At 40.4% G+C, this 16622-nt stretch overlaps 1 protein-coding gene across 2 annotated transcripts; it reads left to right on the top strand.

The window, feature by feature from the left end:
- The first annotated feature begins 6840 nt into the window (after positions 1-6840).
- LOC145341359 (MKRN2 opposite strand protein-like) lies at positions 6841-12700 on the top strand. 2 transcript variants are annotated; one of them, XM_080186287.1, is made up of 4 exons: positions 6841-7096; positions 8120-8169; positions 9008-9170; positions 10663-12700. In XM_080186287.1, the coding sequence occupies exons 1-4, from the start codon at positions 6894-6896 to the stop codon at positions 10889-10891; spliced, it is 645 nt and encodes a 214-aa protein (XP_080042413.1). In that variant the 5' UTR covers positions 6841-6893; the 3' UTR covers positions 10892-12700. The 2 variants fall into 2 exon arrangements, with proteins under 2 accessions (XP_080042413.1, XP_080042414.1); XM_080186288.1 differs by having other exon boundaries at positions 6949-7013.
- Positions 12701-16622: the final 3922 nt, after the last annotated feature.

The following is a 16622-nucleotide window of genomic DNA, read 5'->3' as shown; positions in this document are numbered from 1 at the left end:
GTACCCGCGCCCGGGAGCGGGATCGCAAAGGTTCCGGGGCACAAAGGTTCCGGGACTCAGCGGCGGCGGCCGTTCCGGAGAGGGAGCCCCTGCCGCCATTTCCTGTTTGTTCTGTCACCAGGAAGTGACGTCTGCCTGACCACGCCCATACCCAGTAGTCACGTCCCTGAGCATCTGGTCCACTGTCAGGAGCAGCTGGACACCAACAATAACAACAACAACCTACCTTCATAAAGCACCTCTAACTTGATGAAGAGTACCAAAGAGTTTCAGAGGAACATTATTTAACATAATGAAGGAACATTCTCAAACAAAAAGCCTGACACCCAGCATTTTCAAGGAGATAATTTTTAAGCTTATTTATTAGTGTGACTCGTGGGCTTACATTAACACTGCAATGAAGTTACTGTGAAAATCCTGTGAAAGTCACTAAACTCCAGCGCCTGTTCAGGTACACCGAGGGAGAATTTAGCATGGCACCTAACCTGCACATCTTTCGGTTTCAGACTGAGAGCGGAAACTGGAGCACCTGGAGAAAACCCACACAGACACGGGGAGAATGTGCAGACAGTGACCCAAGCCAGGAATCGAACTCAGGTCCCTGATGCTGTGGGGCAGCAGTACTAACCACCGTACCACCCGCAATGATGGCAATCCAGAGGCCCAGGCCAATCCTGCAGGTTCTAATCCTAGTAAGAACTCTCACAACACCAGGTTAAAGTCCAAAAAGTTTATCTGATAGTTAGCCCACAAGCTTTCGGGGTTTGCCCCTTCGTCAGGTGAGTTCTGGTCTCAAACAGAGCATATAAAGGCACACACAGTTTACAGAATACTGATCAAAATGCGAGTCTTTACAGCTAATCAGTTCTTTAACCTGGTGTTGTGAGACTTCTTACTGTGTTTACCCCAGTCCAACACTGGCATCTCTACATCATGGTTCTAATCCCACCGTGGCAGCTGGTAGAATCTAAATTCAGTTTATAAAACATGAGGGGCTAGAAAAGGTGAATAGCCCACGGATTTTCCCCAAGGGCAGGGTAGTCCAAAACCACAGGGCATAGGTCTAAGGTGAGAGGGGAAAGATTTAAAAGTGACCCAAGGGGCAACTTTTTCACACAGAGAATGGTACATATATGGAATAAGCTGCCAGAGGAGGTGGTAGAGGCAGGTACAATTACAACATTTAAAAGATATTTGGAAAATTACTTGGGTAGGAAAGATTTAAGAGGGATATGGGCCAAATGTAGGCAAATGGGACTAGTCCAGTTTAGAAAACCTGGTTGGCATAGACAGGTTAGGCTGTTTCAGTGCTGTACACCTCCACAACTCTATGAATATAATGCTAATCTTGGTAATGGGTGACCAGACAACTATCATTGCTTGTTATAAAAACCCATCTGGTTCGCTAATGAGTGCCCTTTTAGGAAGCAAATCTGCCATCCTTACTTGGTCTGACCTACACGTGACTTCAGACGTATAGCAATGTGGTTGACTCTTAACAGTCCTCTGAAATGGCCCATGCAGCAACTCAGTTTTGTGAGCAGTTAGGGATGAACAACAAGTGTTAGTTTTATTAGCGATGCCCACATCCCACAAATGATTTCTTTAAATTTTGCTTTTATTGCAAAAAATACACTGTGTTAGAATACCTCAAAATTGGCCTGCAATTATTGAATAGTATCTAGTGGCTAGCATGCACTCAAATGCCACTGATGCCCACCAGCTGCAAAAAGTCTTGCGTACAATGGTGATTGTTTTCTCTATCGACGTTGCTGAATCAAATTATTAATTTTCAAAATGTTATATTTGTTTCAGGCTTTTATTGAGTGCATCAGGCACTATGTAAAGTAAAAACAAGATACTAAAAATCAGATTTTAAAAAGTGCTACTTTTCCCCAACTTATTTCTGTTAAAAATGGAGGTGCAGATGTTTTGTTTTTCAAACGAATTATAAACAGAACAAACATCAGAACAATGGTAAAATCAATTAGTAGCAAAAATGGGTCTATTTTCTATGTTGAATGTATCATGTAGGAGGATCTTGAGTGCAATATAATTACTTTAGATGACTCGAGTGTGCCACATGTGGGTGCTATTGTTCAAATTCTTCGGTAAAATAAAATCCTGTGAGAATTCAAATGTATGTGAGAATTGGACATTCAGGAAGGATCTCTATTTTACTCTTTCAATGTAATTAAGACTTAAGTGTGATAGAATATTATTTCCATCTTGTAGTTCGTATCACTGAAATTTGAAATATTTCATGAGTTCCAGCAGCATTAAGTCACTACAAACAATCACAAAGTGAATTTATGAGGCAAGTAATTTTTAGATCCCAATCCATCCATTCACTTGTCAGTCTTGTTGTGCTACCTGTAAATAGTTTTAGTGTATAGATTTGTAAAGATTACTGTTAGCACCTACATTTTTTATCATGTGCTAAATCTGGTATACCTGAGCACTTTAAAGGATTGCAAATAATCTTTCATAGTCAAACAAAAAAAATTAGCTTGAACCATGATGTAGATACTTAGTTAATATTTGCAATTGTAAATATACACATGACAGCCATATTAAATTAAGAACATTAAATATATATTGGTAACCCCTATTACATAAACTTCTTGTTATCCTTGTCAATAGAGTAGATTTGAGTGGAAACGTCAGAATTTTTTCTCCTTTCTACAGTTGCGATTGATGCCTTCTACAGGCATATTCAACTCCACACAGTGGCAGAAGGTTTAAGTGATGAGAGCAGCACTCTATTCTCGTACACTCTGATTCTGCAGCATGCTCATTTCCACAGATCTCTGAAAGTTGCCACTCAAGTGGATAGAGCCATGAGGAAGGCTTATAGTGTGTTAGCGTTTATTAACAGGGGGTTTGAGTTTAAGAGCCAAGGGGTTATGCTGCAACTATACCGGATATTGGTGAGACCACATTTGGAATATTGTGTTCAGTTCTGGTCAACTCATTATAAGAAGGATGTGGAAGCATTGGAGAGAGTGCAGAGGAGATTTACCAGGATGCTGCCTGGTTTGGATGGTAGTTCTTATGAGGAAAGGTTGAGGGAGCTGGAGATTTCTCTTTAGAGCGGAGGAGGATGAGAGGTGACTTAATAGTGGTTTATAAGATGATGAGGGGGATAAATAGAGAGGATGCGCAGAGACTATTTCCTCGGGTGAATGTAGCTGTTACTAGGGGGCATAACTACAAGGTTCATGATGGGCGATTATAGGAGGGATGTCTGAGGTAGATTCTTCACTCAGAGAGTGGTTGGAATACACTGTCTGTTGTGATAGTGGAGTCGGACACTTAGGAGGTATAGTGAAGGAGGTTGGCCAGCGTTACTTGGAATTGTCAAAGCTAAAGGTAACAAAGGCAGAGTTTCAGCAACAGGCAAACAAGGGCAAGGGCAGAGGCAGCTGATGTTATCAAAGCTGAAATAAGCTGTCTTAGTGCTGGCACAAATTTGTGATCGAATGCTCACCTCGAGATCAAGTATGACATAGTCCAGTGCAGCCTTAAAGAATTGTCAAAGAGGAGAAAGGATGAAGTCGGTGGCTGGAGAACAAAGTTTGTAGCCATGACCAAAGACAATGGTTTCAGTCTTTCCAATATTTATTTGGTAGGAATTTTTATTTATCCAGCACCGGTTGTCAGACAAGTGGACTGATAATTTAGAATCGCTGGAGACAGCTGATTAAATGGTCATAGTCTTAGTGACAAAGAGGTTTCTGAACTCCTTACACTTGTTATTTGAAGATGAGGGTAGTGGAGACAGGGGAGAGAAATTTTAAAAAAGGGTCAGAGTAGTAAAAAGAAGCCAGGATTATCTTTAGATCCCAGCATGTTTTTGCAATAGAGAGAAATTGTGGCAGACCTTACCATTTTCACTCATTTTCCCACTTAAAATCTTCAGGCTTTTAAAGCACAAGTTTCGATCCACCCAACTGTAGCCTTCTGATTGCCTTTTTATTTGAACTTTGATGGCTTTTCATCCTGATGAGCCATGGACATTCCATTAGCTTTCTCCCATCAAAAGTGGGAAATACTGAGCCAACCAAGTATAAGGTGATAGTCTTCTGATTAAAATATTAACCAAATTCCAATTTTGGTGACCTTTAATCTGAATAACAAGTGTTATTGCGTTGAATTGCTACAAATTTGGTTCTGTGACACAAGGACATAAAATTCATTATCCTTCACATTTCTCCATAAAGCTCGTTATCCAATTCCCATTTGTACCTCTGTCATGATTCTTCATAGTAAAAAGTCTGACAACACCAGGTTTTAGTCCAACCTATTTATTTGATAATATTCTCACTAGCTTTCGAGGGGACAGCCTCTTCGTCAGGTGAATGGAGAATGCAGAACTCTCCATTCACCTGACGAAGAGGCTGTCCCCTCGAAAGCTAGTGAGAATATTATCAAATAAATAGGTTGGACTAAAACCTGGTGTTGTCAGACTTTTTACTGTGTTTACGCCAGTCCAACGCCGGCATACCCACATCATGATTCTTCATAACAATGAACAACTGAGCATATCTCAGGGGAGGTCAGCTTCCACATTCAAGCTGAAAAATCACCCAGCTCTACCTCCCTGTCCTCATACGAACATACAAATTAGGAGCAAGAGTAAACCACTTGGTCCCTCGAACCTGCTCCACCATTCTCTAAGCTCCTGGCTGATCTGACTATAACCTCAGCGCCACATTCCTGTCTACCCTTGAAAACCTGTCATTCCCTTGCTTATCAAGAATCTATCTAGCTCTGCCTTAAAAATATTCAAAGACTGCTTCTACTGCCTTTTCAGGAAGAGAGTTCTGATGACTCACGACCCTCAGTAAACATTTTTCCTCATTTCCATTTTAAATGAGTGACCTTTAGTTTTAAACAGTGAGCTCCAGATTCTCCCACAGGAGAAAACATTCTCTCCATTATCAAGAACCCAGCTGATGTTAACTGAGAGCTTGTCCCCAGTTGGAAATACAGGTTCTTGGGCTATATAGTTTTCTCTAAAGGAATGTTGTAAGGAGCCACATGTGATACCGAGTGAGAACAGTAACCAGCCCAGTCATAGTATAATACTTATCAAAGACTATTTATTACAATAAGAAGACACATATACATAAACAGGACTATAATGATCTAAAATGGTCACATACAAGAGACTACTAAATATGCCGACACAGTGTAAGTAGGAGTTACCCCTTTTGATTCAAATGTACATTTATAAGATTTGAACTGTTTCAGGACTTCCCTCTTCCCAAACAACAGCCAATCCAATAGGTCTTATAAGTAACACACCGTATATGATTGAATAGTTATTCTAGGGAATGTATCTTCTTAGTTCAGTGAAGATGTGGGTTTTAACTGCCTCCACAAAGGTATTTAGCACTCTTGCTTCTGGTCTGCTAACCAGCACTGACTTATAGGCTGCTAGCTGGACTCTGACCCTCAGGCTGCAAGACGGATGTTGCCTTCTCCTTCCAGGAAGAGATTGCCAATTATATCATTGTTTCCCCTTGAAGATTCTGTCTGTATATCTGGCTGTCTGTCCCCCCCCCCCCCCCCCACTTCTCTAGTTCTGAAAGATTAACATCTGTATGTCTTCCCTTGATCGTTTTAAATGATCTAAGACGTTTTCTATTAGTAGGACAAGGTATTCTTTTGATCTGTTTAATGTTATTATTGGGATTTTCATCCTGCAGAATACCTTATGAATTACTGGTGGCTTCTAACTTGTTGGTACATTCATGACACCAAATTTACCCTGTCAATACCCTTCAGCATTTGAAAGATTTCAATCAAATCACCTCCTATTTTGCTAAATTCCAATAGATTTCCTTATCACAGTTGCTCCGCCAATAACACTATGATCTGATTGATCAGTGATAAAAGAAATCATAGATGGCATTATCAATCATGCCTGCACCTAGAATCGTTTTGCTCTTGACTCAAAAGAAGGTAATGCAGTAATGTGGCATGAGTTTTATTGTGTGGCTGGTTTACACGGCTGTCTTTGGAGAAGATTGTTCAACACAGTCGGCACCTACAAAGCTTCTTAGATAGCATTAGGCCAGAGTTGGTTCATCTCTTCCACAACCTATTCAGTGAGGTAACTCAACATGGGAGTGGCAAAGTGGTTAGCGCTGCTGCCCCTCAGCACCTAACACTGTTGCCTCACAGCACCAGGGACACAGGTTTGATTCCCAGCTTGGGTCACTGTCTGTGCAGAGTCTATATGTTCTCCCTGTGTCTGTGTGGGTTTCCTTTGGTGCTCCGGTTCCCTCCCACATTCTGAAAGATGTGCTGGTTAGGCCGTGCTAAATTCTCTCTCAATGTACCCGAACAGGCGACTAGGGGCTTTTCACAGTAACTTCATTGCCGTGTTTATGCAAGCCTCCTTGTTGCGCTAACAAAGTCGGCACCTATAAAGCCTCTTAACAGCATTAGGCCTGAGCAATAAAGTTACAGTTCCGTTTGTGTTTAAGAGTTGGTTCGTCTCTGCCTCAATCAATTTCCTATTCGCAGAGGTAGCTCAACACACACACGAAATGGAAATGTTGGGAATGCATAACATCTGAAAAAAAAGGCAGGTTAATACAACACCTTCCTCACTCTTTTCTGTGCTCTCTGCAGACCTGCACTGCACCCAAACACGGAAACAGAGTCACTCTGTGATACAACTTGGGCTCCTCCCGAATTCTTGATTGGATCAGCAACCCAAACCCCGATCCGGGAATGGTGTTTGTTACTTTGTATTCAAGTTCTCATTGGCTCTGTTAATTTAATTGTCACTGAGTAGGAAGTTGGTATTTAAAGTGACCCCAGGGCTCTAACAAATGATCCGTATAGTTTAGGGACCTCTCTGGTCGGTAAAGAAAGGCATGGAGAATCGGATCATCATGTTTCGCCACTGCCAGAAAGATATTTATTGTTTTAATATACCCGAGCAGTGTCCGATCTGTGGCCAGAGCCTCCTGGGACGAAGACTGGAGGATGCCCCGGTCAGTATTCCCAACTCCTTTGCAGATGGTCATCACGAAAGGTGCTCATTCCTGATCAAACCCACTAGAGGATCGTTCCTGAGGTAAAGGAGACTGCCGATAGCCAAACGCAGCATTAAGTTACAGCATCAGAATTAACCCCCAAATCTGCTGCTGCACACTAAAAACTGATTCAGGCTTGGGGTGACAGCATGAAGCCGAATAAAACATGCCAAATCTAATTTCATATGTTAAACGAATAGACTACATTTTCTACAATTAATCGCAAAGAACGTAAAGGTACTAATCCATATAGAACACAGACTGAGATATGTGTTGTCCAATATTAGACTTGTAGTGAGAGGTCGGCGAGCAGAGGTGTTGGGGAGTTTATAGTTAACATCCTATCTATCCAGTTAAGCTGCATAATTTGTTTAGTATTTTTTCAAGTGTTCTTTGATTACACGTAGTGTTACTCATCCAACACCAGAGAAAAGGGAATATATGAAGTATAGATTAATTATTTCTTTTAAAGTGAAGAATTAGAGCATTGAGACTTTCAGAGATTATTGTCAGAGAGCGAAGTAAACAAAAAAAAGCATATTCTTTTGGGAAAAGTGTTTTTAAGAAATGTGCCATTAATACTGTAGGTGTGATGCTCTTGTAGTATGATGGATGGTATAAAAGTCAGTTACAAATATAAGAGACTGATGTATGGCAGTTTGAATTGTTGCTACATTGAGGCACAAGTAGACATTGATCCAGAACGCGAACAGCAAATCAGATTTCCCATAGTTCAGATGCTCCAACTCTGACTCACCAAATGAGGGTTGGACTTGGAATCATGAGCTTTCGTAGCACTGCTCCTTCATCAGAGCAGCGCTCTGAAAACTTGTGATTCCAAATAAACCTGTTGGACTTTAATCTGGTGTTGTGAAACTTCTTACTTTTACCAATTGCTTATATGTTATATTTTTCTCTTCCCTTTTCATTATTTACTATGATTCTTTCTTCTGTTTATCTATTTCCTTTTTTTTAACTAGCAGGTATTTTGTCATCCAGTTAATTGTAAGGAATAGTATTCGGAAGGACAGCAGTTTAATATCTCTTTACACTTTGTTTTTCAGAGATTATGATGGAAGATCTGATCTTCATGTTGGAATTTCAAATACCAGTGGTGAGTTTAAAATGAAATCACGTTACTTCTTGATAAAGAAAATACTGTAATTTAAGCACAAGATGACAGATACTCCAAAAGTCATGTGGAAAATATTATAGTGAAGAATAATCCTAAATTTTAATAATAGTTTGGACAAACAAGAGTTCATAGAATCCTATAGTGCCATATGGCCCATCGAGTCTGCACTGACCACAATCCTACCCAGGACCTATCCCCATAACCCCATCTGTTTACCCTAGCTAGTCCCCCTGACACTAAGGGGCAACATAGCTTTGCCAATCCACCTAATCGCACATTTTTGGGCTGTGGGAGGAAACCAGAGTATCCGGAGGAAACCCGCGCAGACACGGGGAGAACATGCAGACTCCACACAGACAATGACCCAAGCTGGGAATTGAACCTGGGTCCTGGCGCTGTGAGGCAGCAGTGCTAACCACTGTGTCATCGTTATTTTCTGATTTCAGTTTTGTTTTAACTCTTAGGATGATTGGGAGTTTGGTATGAAATTTATAATTCTGGACATTAGTAATTGCCCAAATTACTGCTCCTTCTTCCACCTATACTGTTCTTCTCAGGCAGAAGGACACAACCTATGGCATCAATACGGCACTATTAACAACCAGGTGATGTGCTTGCGCAGTGCCCTAAAGGAGTCTTTTTCCACAAAGGAAAAGCCAGAGACCAGTATAATAAAAACATTCTTTTAGAGGAAATTGTTCCTACTCCGACTTTATTTTACTAAAAGTTTGACTTAAATGTTGCAGATTTAATATACCTTTACATTTACTGCATGCTGTAACCTTTTTAGTTCACACAATACTTTTCTTTTTCGCAGGTGTTGTATACAATTACATTGATACTGGTGTCCAAAGAGCTGACTGTGGTTGGGAGGAATGTGTTTGCATTCCACTGGTACAACCAGACATGTATAGTTTAATTAACCAGTGGAATCTTTATTTGGAACAGTTCTCCACTGCTGATTTATGGTTACCAAACAGGTATGAATCATAGCACAGCTCATATGGTCCATCAAGTTTGCGTTGATAATTTTGCCATGTGAAACTTTGGATCTAACAGTATCTGGCTCACTCTCCATACCTTTTTAATTTTATTTTTGAAATGCTAATCTAATTTCCTTTTAAAATAACTTAGTGGGTTCCGCTTCAGCGATTTTGTGGCAGATAATTCCACATTTTAACTACCCTCAATGACAAATCATTAGTACGATAGATTTAAAACTGATGATACAACAATGCACTGATCCCAACTGCTAAACTTCATTGCACTTATTACACAGACTATTGCACCCATGAGAGTGCTCCAATTGTTAATGTGCTTTCCCACAGCACAATTATAATTTATTCTTTATATAATCATTCTTTTAGTTGGCAAAGTTGTATTTCTTAGCTAAAATCTTCAAGTAAGACTTTTTGTACATTCTGTTTTTTTTTCTTTAAGTCCCCTGTTTCCTTCCATTTTGACCAGTAGATAACTGTACTGATTGGTATAGTGCTGAGAAGATATAGATTTCATTTGCTGGTCTCTGACGTGTTAGTTGTTGAAATCTGCCAGCCCTTACTGGAAATGAGCCTATGTAGATGCTGGGTAAAGTCAGGCTGAACTTGGTTGTGAGGGTTTGCCCTTCATGCTTGTAGCAAAGAGCCATATGGAGACATTCACTTCCCTGAAACTCAACACTGGCTCGAGGCAACAGCTTCATGAGAACAGATTGATGGAAAAAATCAGATAACATTCTAGAGCATTATTGCTGCAGAATCTTCATTCATATTACACAGCTGAACAAAAACAATGAAACAAATATCTGTAAGCTTAAGGCCATTTGAGTCTGCACAGACTCTCTGAAAGAATATCTTACCCAAGCCTTCTTTCCTGCCCCATCCTCGTAACCCTCATTTCCTAATGCTGATCCATCTAACCTACATATCTTGGAACACTAAGAGGCAATTTAGCATGACAAATCCATTACCCGGCACATCTTTAGACTGTGGGAGGAAACCCACACAGACATGTGGAGAACATGCAAATTCCACACTCAAAGTCACCCAAAGCCAGAATTGAACCTGGGACCCTGGTGCTGTGAGGCAGCAGTACTAACCATTGTGCAACTTTGCCACCCAATTTCAGATTGCTGCTAACACAAACATAATATGGAACTTACTGGAGAAAATTCATCAATCCATATAAGGGCAATTTCTTTTAAATTTTCATTTTGTCCCTGTGTGTTGCATATAAACAATGCAGTCTGTAGAATACAATGTGTACTTAATTAATGAGACCTATATTTAAAAAATGCACACATTCAGATTATATCTGACCATCATTAACCTACAAGTCTCACATGATACACAACATTATGTTTCTATCTGTAGCTCCTTGCCTCTTACCTATTCCAGCTGTTTAAAGCTCCTATTTAATAACCACAGTAATCACAACCAGTTTTCTAAATATGATTATTATATAAATTTATAGATACAATGAATATGAGCACAACTGCTACTCCTATGCACTGACCTTCATCAACCGGGTGTTGGCGGCACAAAGTAAACGACAGCTGAGTAGGACTGAATTTACCGAGAGATTTGTGGTTCCCCGGACAAAAAGAGCCTCCAGATATATCACACTCTACCGAGAGTTATGCAGAAGCTACTTCTATGTCGCGGATGGCTTGCAAACCGAAGATATCAGTAGCCAGTTTTAAAAAATATATAAATTTAATTATATCATTGTTAAACCATTATCATCCTGGACTCCTCCTCCACAACATTATCACCAACGTTTTGTTAACTTAATAAACAAATACTGTTCTTGGACCACAGAAGAAACTTTTATATGGAAAAAATGAATAAAGCTACCGTTAGATTAATAGCATGATATTTCCTACTATTGCCTATTGGTAATAAAAGAGCACTGTGACCTGTGACTATTTTACCTGGAATTAACCATCTCTAAATTCTCATGTCTTAACATTAAACAGTAAGGTAACCAAAGGAAAATAACATGTAAATTAATATAATGACCGCATGCTATTCACTGGAGTATCCAATACAAGTAAAACTTGAACCTCATTAGATTTTCTTTTACAAAGATTACTTTCTGCTTTACTTAACCACCCAGAGGTTGGATTACACTTGCATTATTGTCTTTAAGTTCTCACTTTACTTGAAAATACCGATCAATGACGATAAGGTACATTCATCAACCTGGAGAAGTGATCTTGAACTGATTGAGATTGGAGAACTCTTTTGGCATTTGTTCTGAATTCTGTACTTTGACCTGTGAGTGTCTTGTCCTGAATTACCCATTTCTAATTTTTCTTGTCTTAAACATTGACCTGTGATAAACAACGTATAAATTAATATAATGACCAGATGAGCCTTTCGTAATGTGCTCACCCTTGGGCTTGCTTAAGGACGAAACAAACCAGCGAGTAGTCCTGATGATCATGTAGCGACCTTTGCTGGAAAATGAATATATATGGAGCTGGGCTGAGAACAGGATAGGGTTAGTTATTCTATCCCCACAATTTAAGCTCCTTTTGACACTCAACAATGTTGAGTTTCACAGGAAGGAGTTTGTGAGCAGGGAATGAGAATGTATTATTTGATATCAGAAGATAGAGAGTATAAAAGTTTTTGGGGTAAAGGGGGTGAAATTAGTTTATGACGGTAGTGCAAAATGGGCTAATTAATCTATACTGTACCTAGTTTTCTTTCCAATTAGGTCAATACATTTTATTCTTAGTGTACATAAAATAAGACAAATTTAGCCAGTTTTGATTATAATTATATGTCACAGTTATGCCAGCATGATGCTGTCATTTCACACCGTGATCATGTTTTAGTGAGATTGCCATTTAAGTTAAATTATGTGCAATTTTATGCAATAGCTGTGTGTTTGCAAGAAACTAATTTGGGAATAGCCAGGCTCATTTCAATGAGTTCCTTTCCACCCTGTGGAAAGAAGTGACAATTGGATTTACATCCCTGATTCCAGAAATGAAAATCCTTCCTTACTTGTGAATCAGCCCAACAACGTTCTGGACTGCCTCATTATGTTATCAACAGTAAAACCGATTAATCACCAAAGGCAGCCACTATGATGATAAAATGAGATTGTCCCTCCATAATAAGACTGTTGAATGAATTATAACATTAACTGGCAAGCTTTAGATGGTGACAAGAATGTATTATAGAACCATAAACTGCTGTAATGGATATTTCAAAAATAAACCATCAATACCTCAAATGTAAAAAAATCATGCTTAATGTTAATGTAAAGCGCACAAAATTTACATATCTGTACATCATTTTCTGTTCCACTTAGATTATTAAGTGCTTCGTTTTCTGCTCCACTGGGATTATATTAATTGCTTTCAGAGAGGAAATGTATTCAGTTTGTTGTTTGTCAAGAAGATACAGCCAAGTGATGAAAGCTGTAATAACAGAGAAAATGAGAGTTTTAAGATTACTGTATTCTTTATTGTCATTATTGTTTATCTTATGATTTACAGTTGGTGTCTTTTTTTATTCCTCCATGGGATTTGTTTGTTGCTGGCAAGGCCAGCATTTGTTGCGCACCCTTCATTGCTTTAGGGACATGGTATTGAGCTGCTGCCTCCTTGAACTGCTGCAGTCTGGTGAAAGTACACCCATAGTGCTGTTAGAAAGGAAATTTCCCGATTTTGACCCAGTGACAGTGAAGAAATGGCGAATATAATGCCAAGCCAAGGTAGTTTGTGACTTGGAGGGGAACTTGCATGTCGTGGTGTTCCCATGTGACTGCTGTCCTCATTGTAGCTATATTAGAACAACTTGGCTTGGGGTACAGCTCATTCTGGAGCACAAGTCTTCTGTACGAATGCTGGGATGTTGCCAAGGCCATTGCCATTCATGTATCTAGTGCATTTGGCTGCTTTTTGATATTGCGTTGGAGTGAATCATTTTATCTTATTCATTCATGGGATATTGGCTTTGCTGGCTAGGCCAACATTCATTGTCCCTCCCTAATTGCCCTTGAAACAATGTCTTCTGGAACCACTGCAGTCCATGAAGTGTAGGTATACCCACGATGCTGTTAGGGAAGGAGTTCTAGGATTTTGACCTTGTGACACTGAAGGAACAGTGATATACTTTCCAAGTCAGGATGGTGATGGCTTAGAGGGAAACTTTCAGATGCTGGTGCTCCCATGTATCTGAATCATATTGGCTGAAGGCTGGCATTTGTGTTGCTGAGGACCATAGGAGGAAGTGGAGGTTGTTCATCCTCTCGGCACTTCTCGCCGAAGATTGTTTTAAATGCTTCCACCTTATCTCTTGCTCTCATGTACCGAGCTTTTCCACAACTGAGGATGGGGATATTTGTGGGCTTTCCCCTCCAAAGTCTACTACCAATCACTGCTGGGTGTGACAGAACACCACAGCTTTGACTGATTTGTTAGTTATGGGATTGCTTTGTTTGGCTACTTCCACTGTTTGGCATGCACGTAGGCATTTTATTTTTGGGTATGGCCATTGCTGCTTTTGGCATGTCCTGCATTCGTCATTGAACCAGGGTTGATCCCCTGGTTTAATGGTAACAATAGAATGAAGGACGTGTTCAGCCATGAGGTTACAGAATTAATATAATTCAGTTGCCATTGATGGCCCACAAATATCCCCATCCTTATGAATAATGCTCCGTCTTGAGCTGCTAGTGTTTTGAATTACTGAACCATTTAGCATGCTGGTGGCACTATATAACACAATAGATGATATCCTCTGTGTGAAGATGGGATTTTGCCTCCATAAGGATTGTGTGGTGGTCACTCATAGTTTTGGTAAAGTTGCCTTCCTCAATAAACACCAATAACAAATATTTATTCAGAATCATGGAATCCCTACAGTGCAGGAGGCGGCAGTTTGGAACATCGAGTCTATGCCAAATGTCTGAAAGAGCATCCCACTCAGGTCCTATCCCCGTTACCCCACATATTTCCCCTGCTAATCCCCTTAACCTCCACATTTTATGACAATAAGAGGCAATTTAGATTGGCCAACCCAGCTAATTTGCACATCTTTGGACTGTGGGAGGAAACTGGAGCAGTCGGAGGAAACCCATGTAGACACGGGGAGAACATACAGATTCCACACACACAATCATCCAAGGCTGGAATTGAACCCAGGTCCCTGGAGCTGAGTGCTTTCTAACTCCATTCAGTTCTCTATTTTGGTCCCTAATTGGCCCAAAACTCTCTTTTACTATTAATACACTTAGAGAGGAATTTTGGATTCTCTGTTTTTGTTAAATTCATAATCAACAATTACTTTGAAACTGTCAATTATGAAGATGCAAACACAGTAGCAATTGATTAAAGAATATTTTAAGTGGCTGCATTTGTTCACTTAGCTTTTTCCAAGCATTAAGCTCAACAACATCCAGGATAGGGCAGCCTGTTTAATCTGTATCCCATTCACTAGTTTCCTCCATCCACGTCCTGCATCATGTGTGTACTATTATGTGCTTTTGACAGGATACATTGCATGCCTCGTCAATGCTTCAAAAACAACTTCCGAACCCCTGATCTCCACTGGCTAAAAGGACAAGGGCACCCAGAGCATTGGAAAAGCTTCACCAATTTGAATAACTTGGACATGTATTGCGATCCCTTTATTGTAGTCGTCAAAACCTTGGATCTCTCTATCTCTCATCACCATGGGAGCACCTTCAATACATGGACTGCAGCAGTTCAAGAAGGTGACTTCCACCATCACTTTTGAAAGTTTAATTAGGAATGGGGATTAAATGTCAGTTTTTCTACAAAAGCCCACAATCTGAATAACAATTTAAAAAGCTCGGTTATCATGTAGCAGCACTGAGTCAGAATCTTTTGTGGAATCCAAACACAATGGGACCTATTTTACCAATTTGATTCTAAGTGGTGGGGTGGACTTGAAACTGGGAGTATTTCAGATCTAACATTTAGACCTGTTCCCAGGCCCCCCATGTGCACTTTGCCTGTAAAAACAGTGATTCTGAATCACACTGCACAACCACATCTCACAAGCTACCACGTCTCCCAGGTTGGATAACGTCTCCCCCCTTGGCCCCCACAGGCATTGCTCCCACACCCACAACATTAATGACCCCCTTATTTCCCTCAACCAGACTAATCGCACCTCCCCTGCTTAAACCCATCGATCTCAGGCAGAGTGGCAGCGAACCCCTCCTTCCCCCTACTGATCTCAGGCAGAATGGTAGCAGAACTCCCTTTCTACCCCCCCTGAGCTCAGGCAGAATGGCAGTGGACTCCCCTTCCCCTGATCTCAAGCAGGGAACCGTTGGACACTAGGCACCTACTTCCTCACTAACTGGAGTATTTGAATCTGACTTTTGTGGAGCTTGGCTCTTTTCGCCCAATTCTGGATGGGCGAACGCAGTGGTAAAGGGGGAAGTGCCAGTAAAGTTGGGCGTGCAGCCTATTAAGTCAATTTAAATGCATGCAGATGCATTAAATAGCCGTCGCACCCATTTTGAGCATGGTCCCAATTGCAGCCATTTTCAGTGCTTGGTAAAGGGGAAACTGGCACAGAGGCAGGTGTAGATTGTGCTACTCACCTCACGCCCAACTTTACCAAATTTTCATGCCTGAAAATGGACACAACTTGATGGTAAAATTAAGCCCAATGGCTCTGAAATGTTTCTGCTATTTTGGAGAATGAGTTAATTAGTATTACATGAAATAAGCAAACTGAGCGGGCAGTGTTTCAGGATCTTGGAGAAATAGAAGTAATATCAGCGCACTTGAGGAAGCTGATCTCATAATGTTACCATAGAGTAATATAAATGAAGACACGCAAAGGGTCAGGTTGTAATTTTAGGGTACCCCTGTGGTGACAACATAAGATGGAAAAAGCCACTGTTACTGTACCGATATGGGGATTCTGCAGCCTCATCCATGGCAGGAACCGTTGCAAGTGAGAACTGAAATTTAGTGTTCCAACTTTAATGACTCATGTACATATACCCCCAGATCTCTTTGCTCCTGCACCTCCTTAAGAATTTTACCCCTTATTTTGTACTGACTCTCCATGTTCTTCTTACTAAATCTCCTCACATTTTCGCCATTGAACTTCATCTGCCACTTACCTGCCTTCTTTTTAAAGTTCTACATTGTCTACTTCACAGTTTACAATACTTCCAAGTTTTGTGTCGTCCGCAAACTTTGAACTTGTTCACTGCACTCCAAGACATAGATCGCTAATTTATATTAAAGTGAGGATCCCAATATGGACCGCTGGGGAACATCACTACAAACTTTCCCCCAGCCTCTGCTTATTTTTGTTCAGATTTTGTATCAACATTATTACTGTCCCTTTTATTCCATGAAGTGTTGTGTGACACTGTATTGAATGCCTTCTGAAAGACCATGTATACCACATCAAAAGCACTAC

The sequence above is a fragment of the Carcharhinus amblyrhynchos genome, chromosome 3, assembly GCF_965287045.1.
Source record: "Carcharhinus amblyrhynchos chromosome 3, sCarAmb.v2.hapA, whole genome shotgun sequence".
Classification (NCBI taxonomy): domain Eukaryota; kingdom Metazoa; phylum Chordata; class Chondrichthyes; order Carcharhiniformes; family Carcharhinidae; genus Carcharhinus; species Carcharhinus amblyrhynchos.
This window is presented reverse-complemented; position numbering and strand designations above follow the sequence as displayed.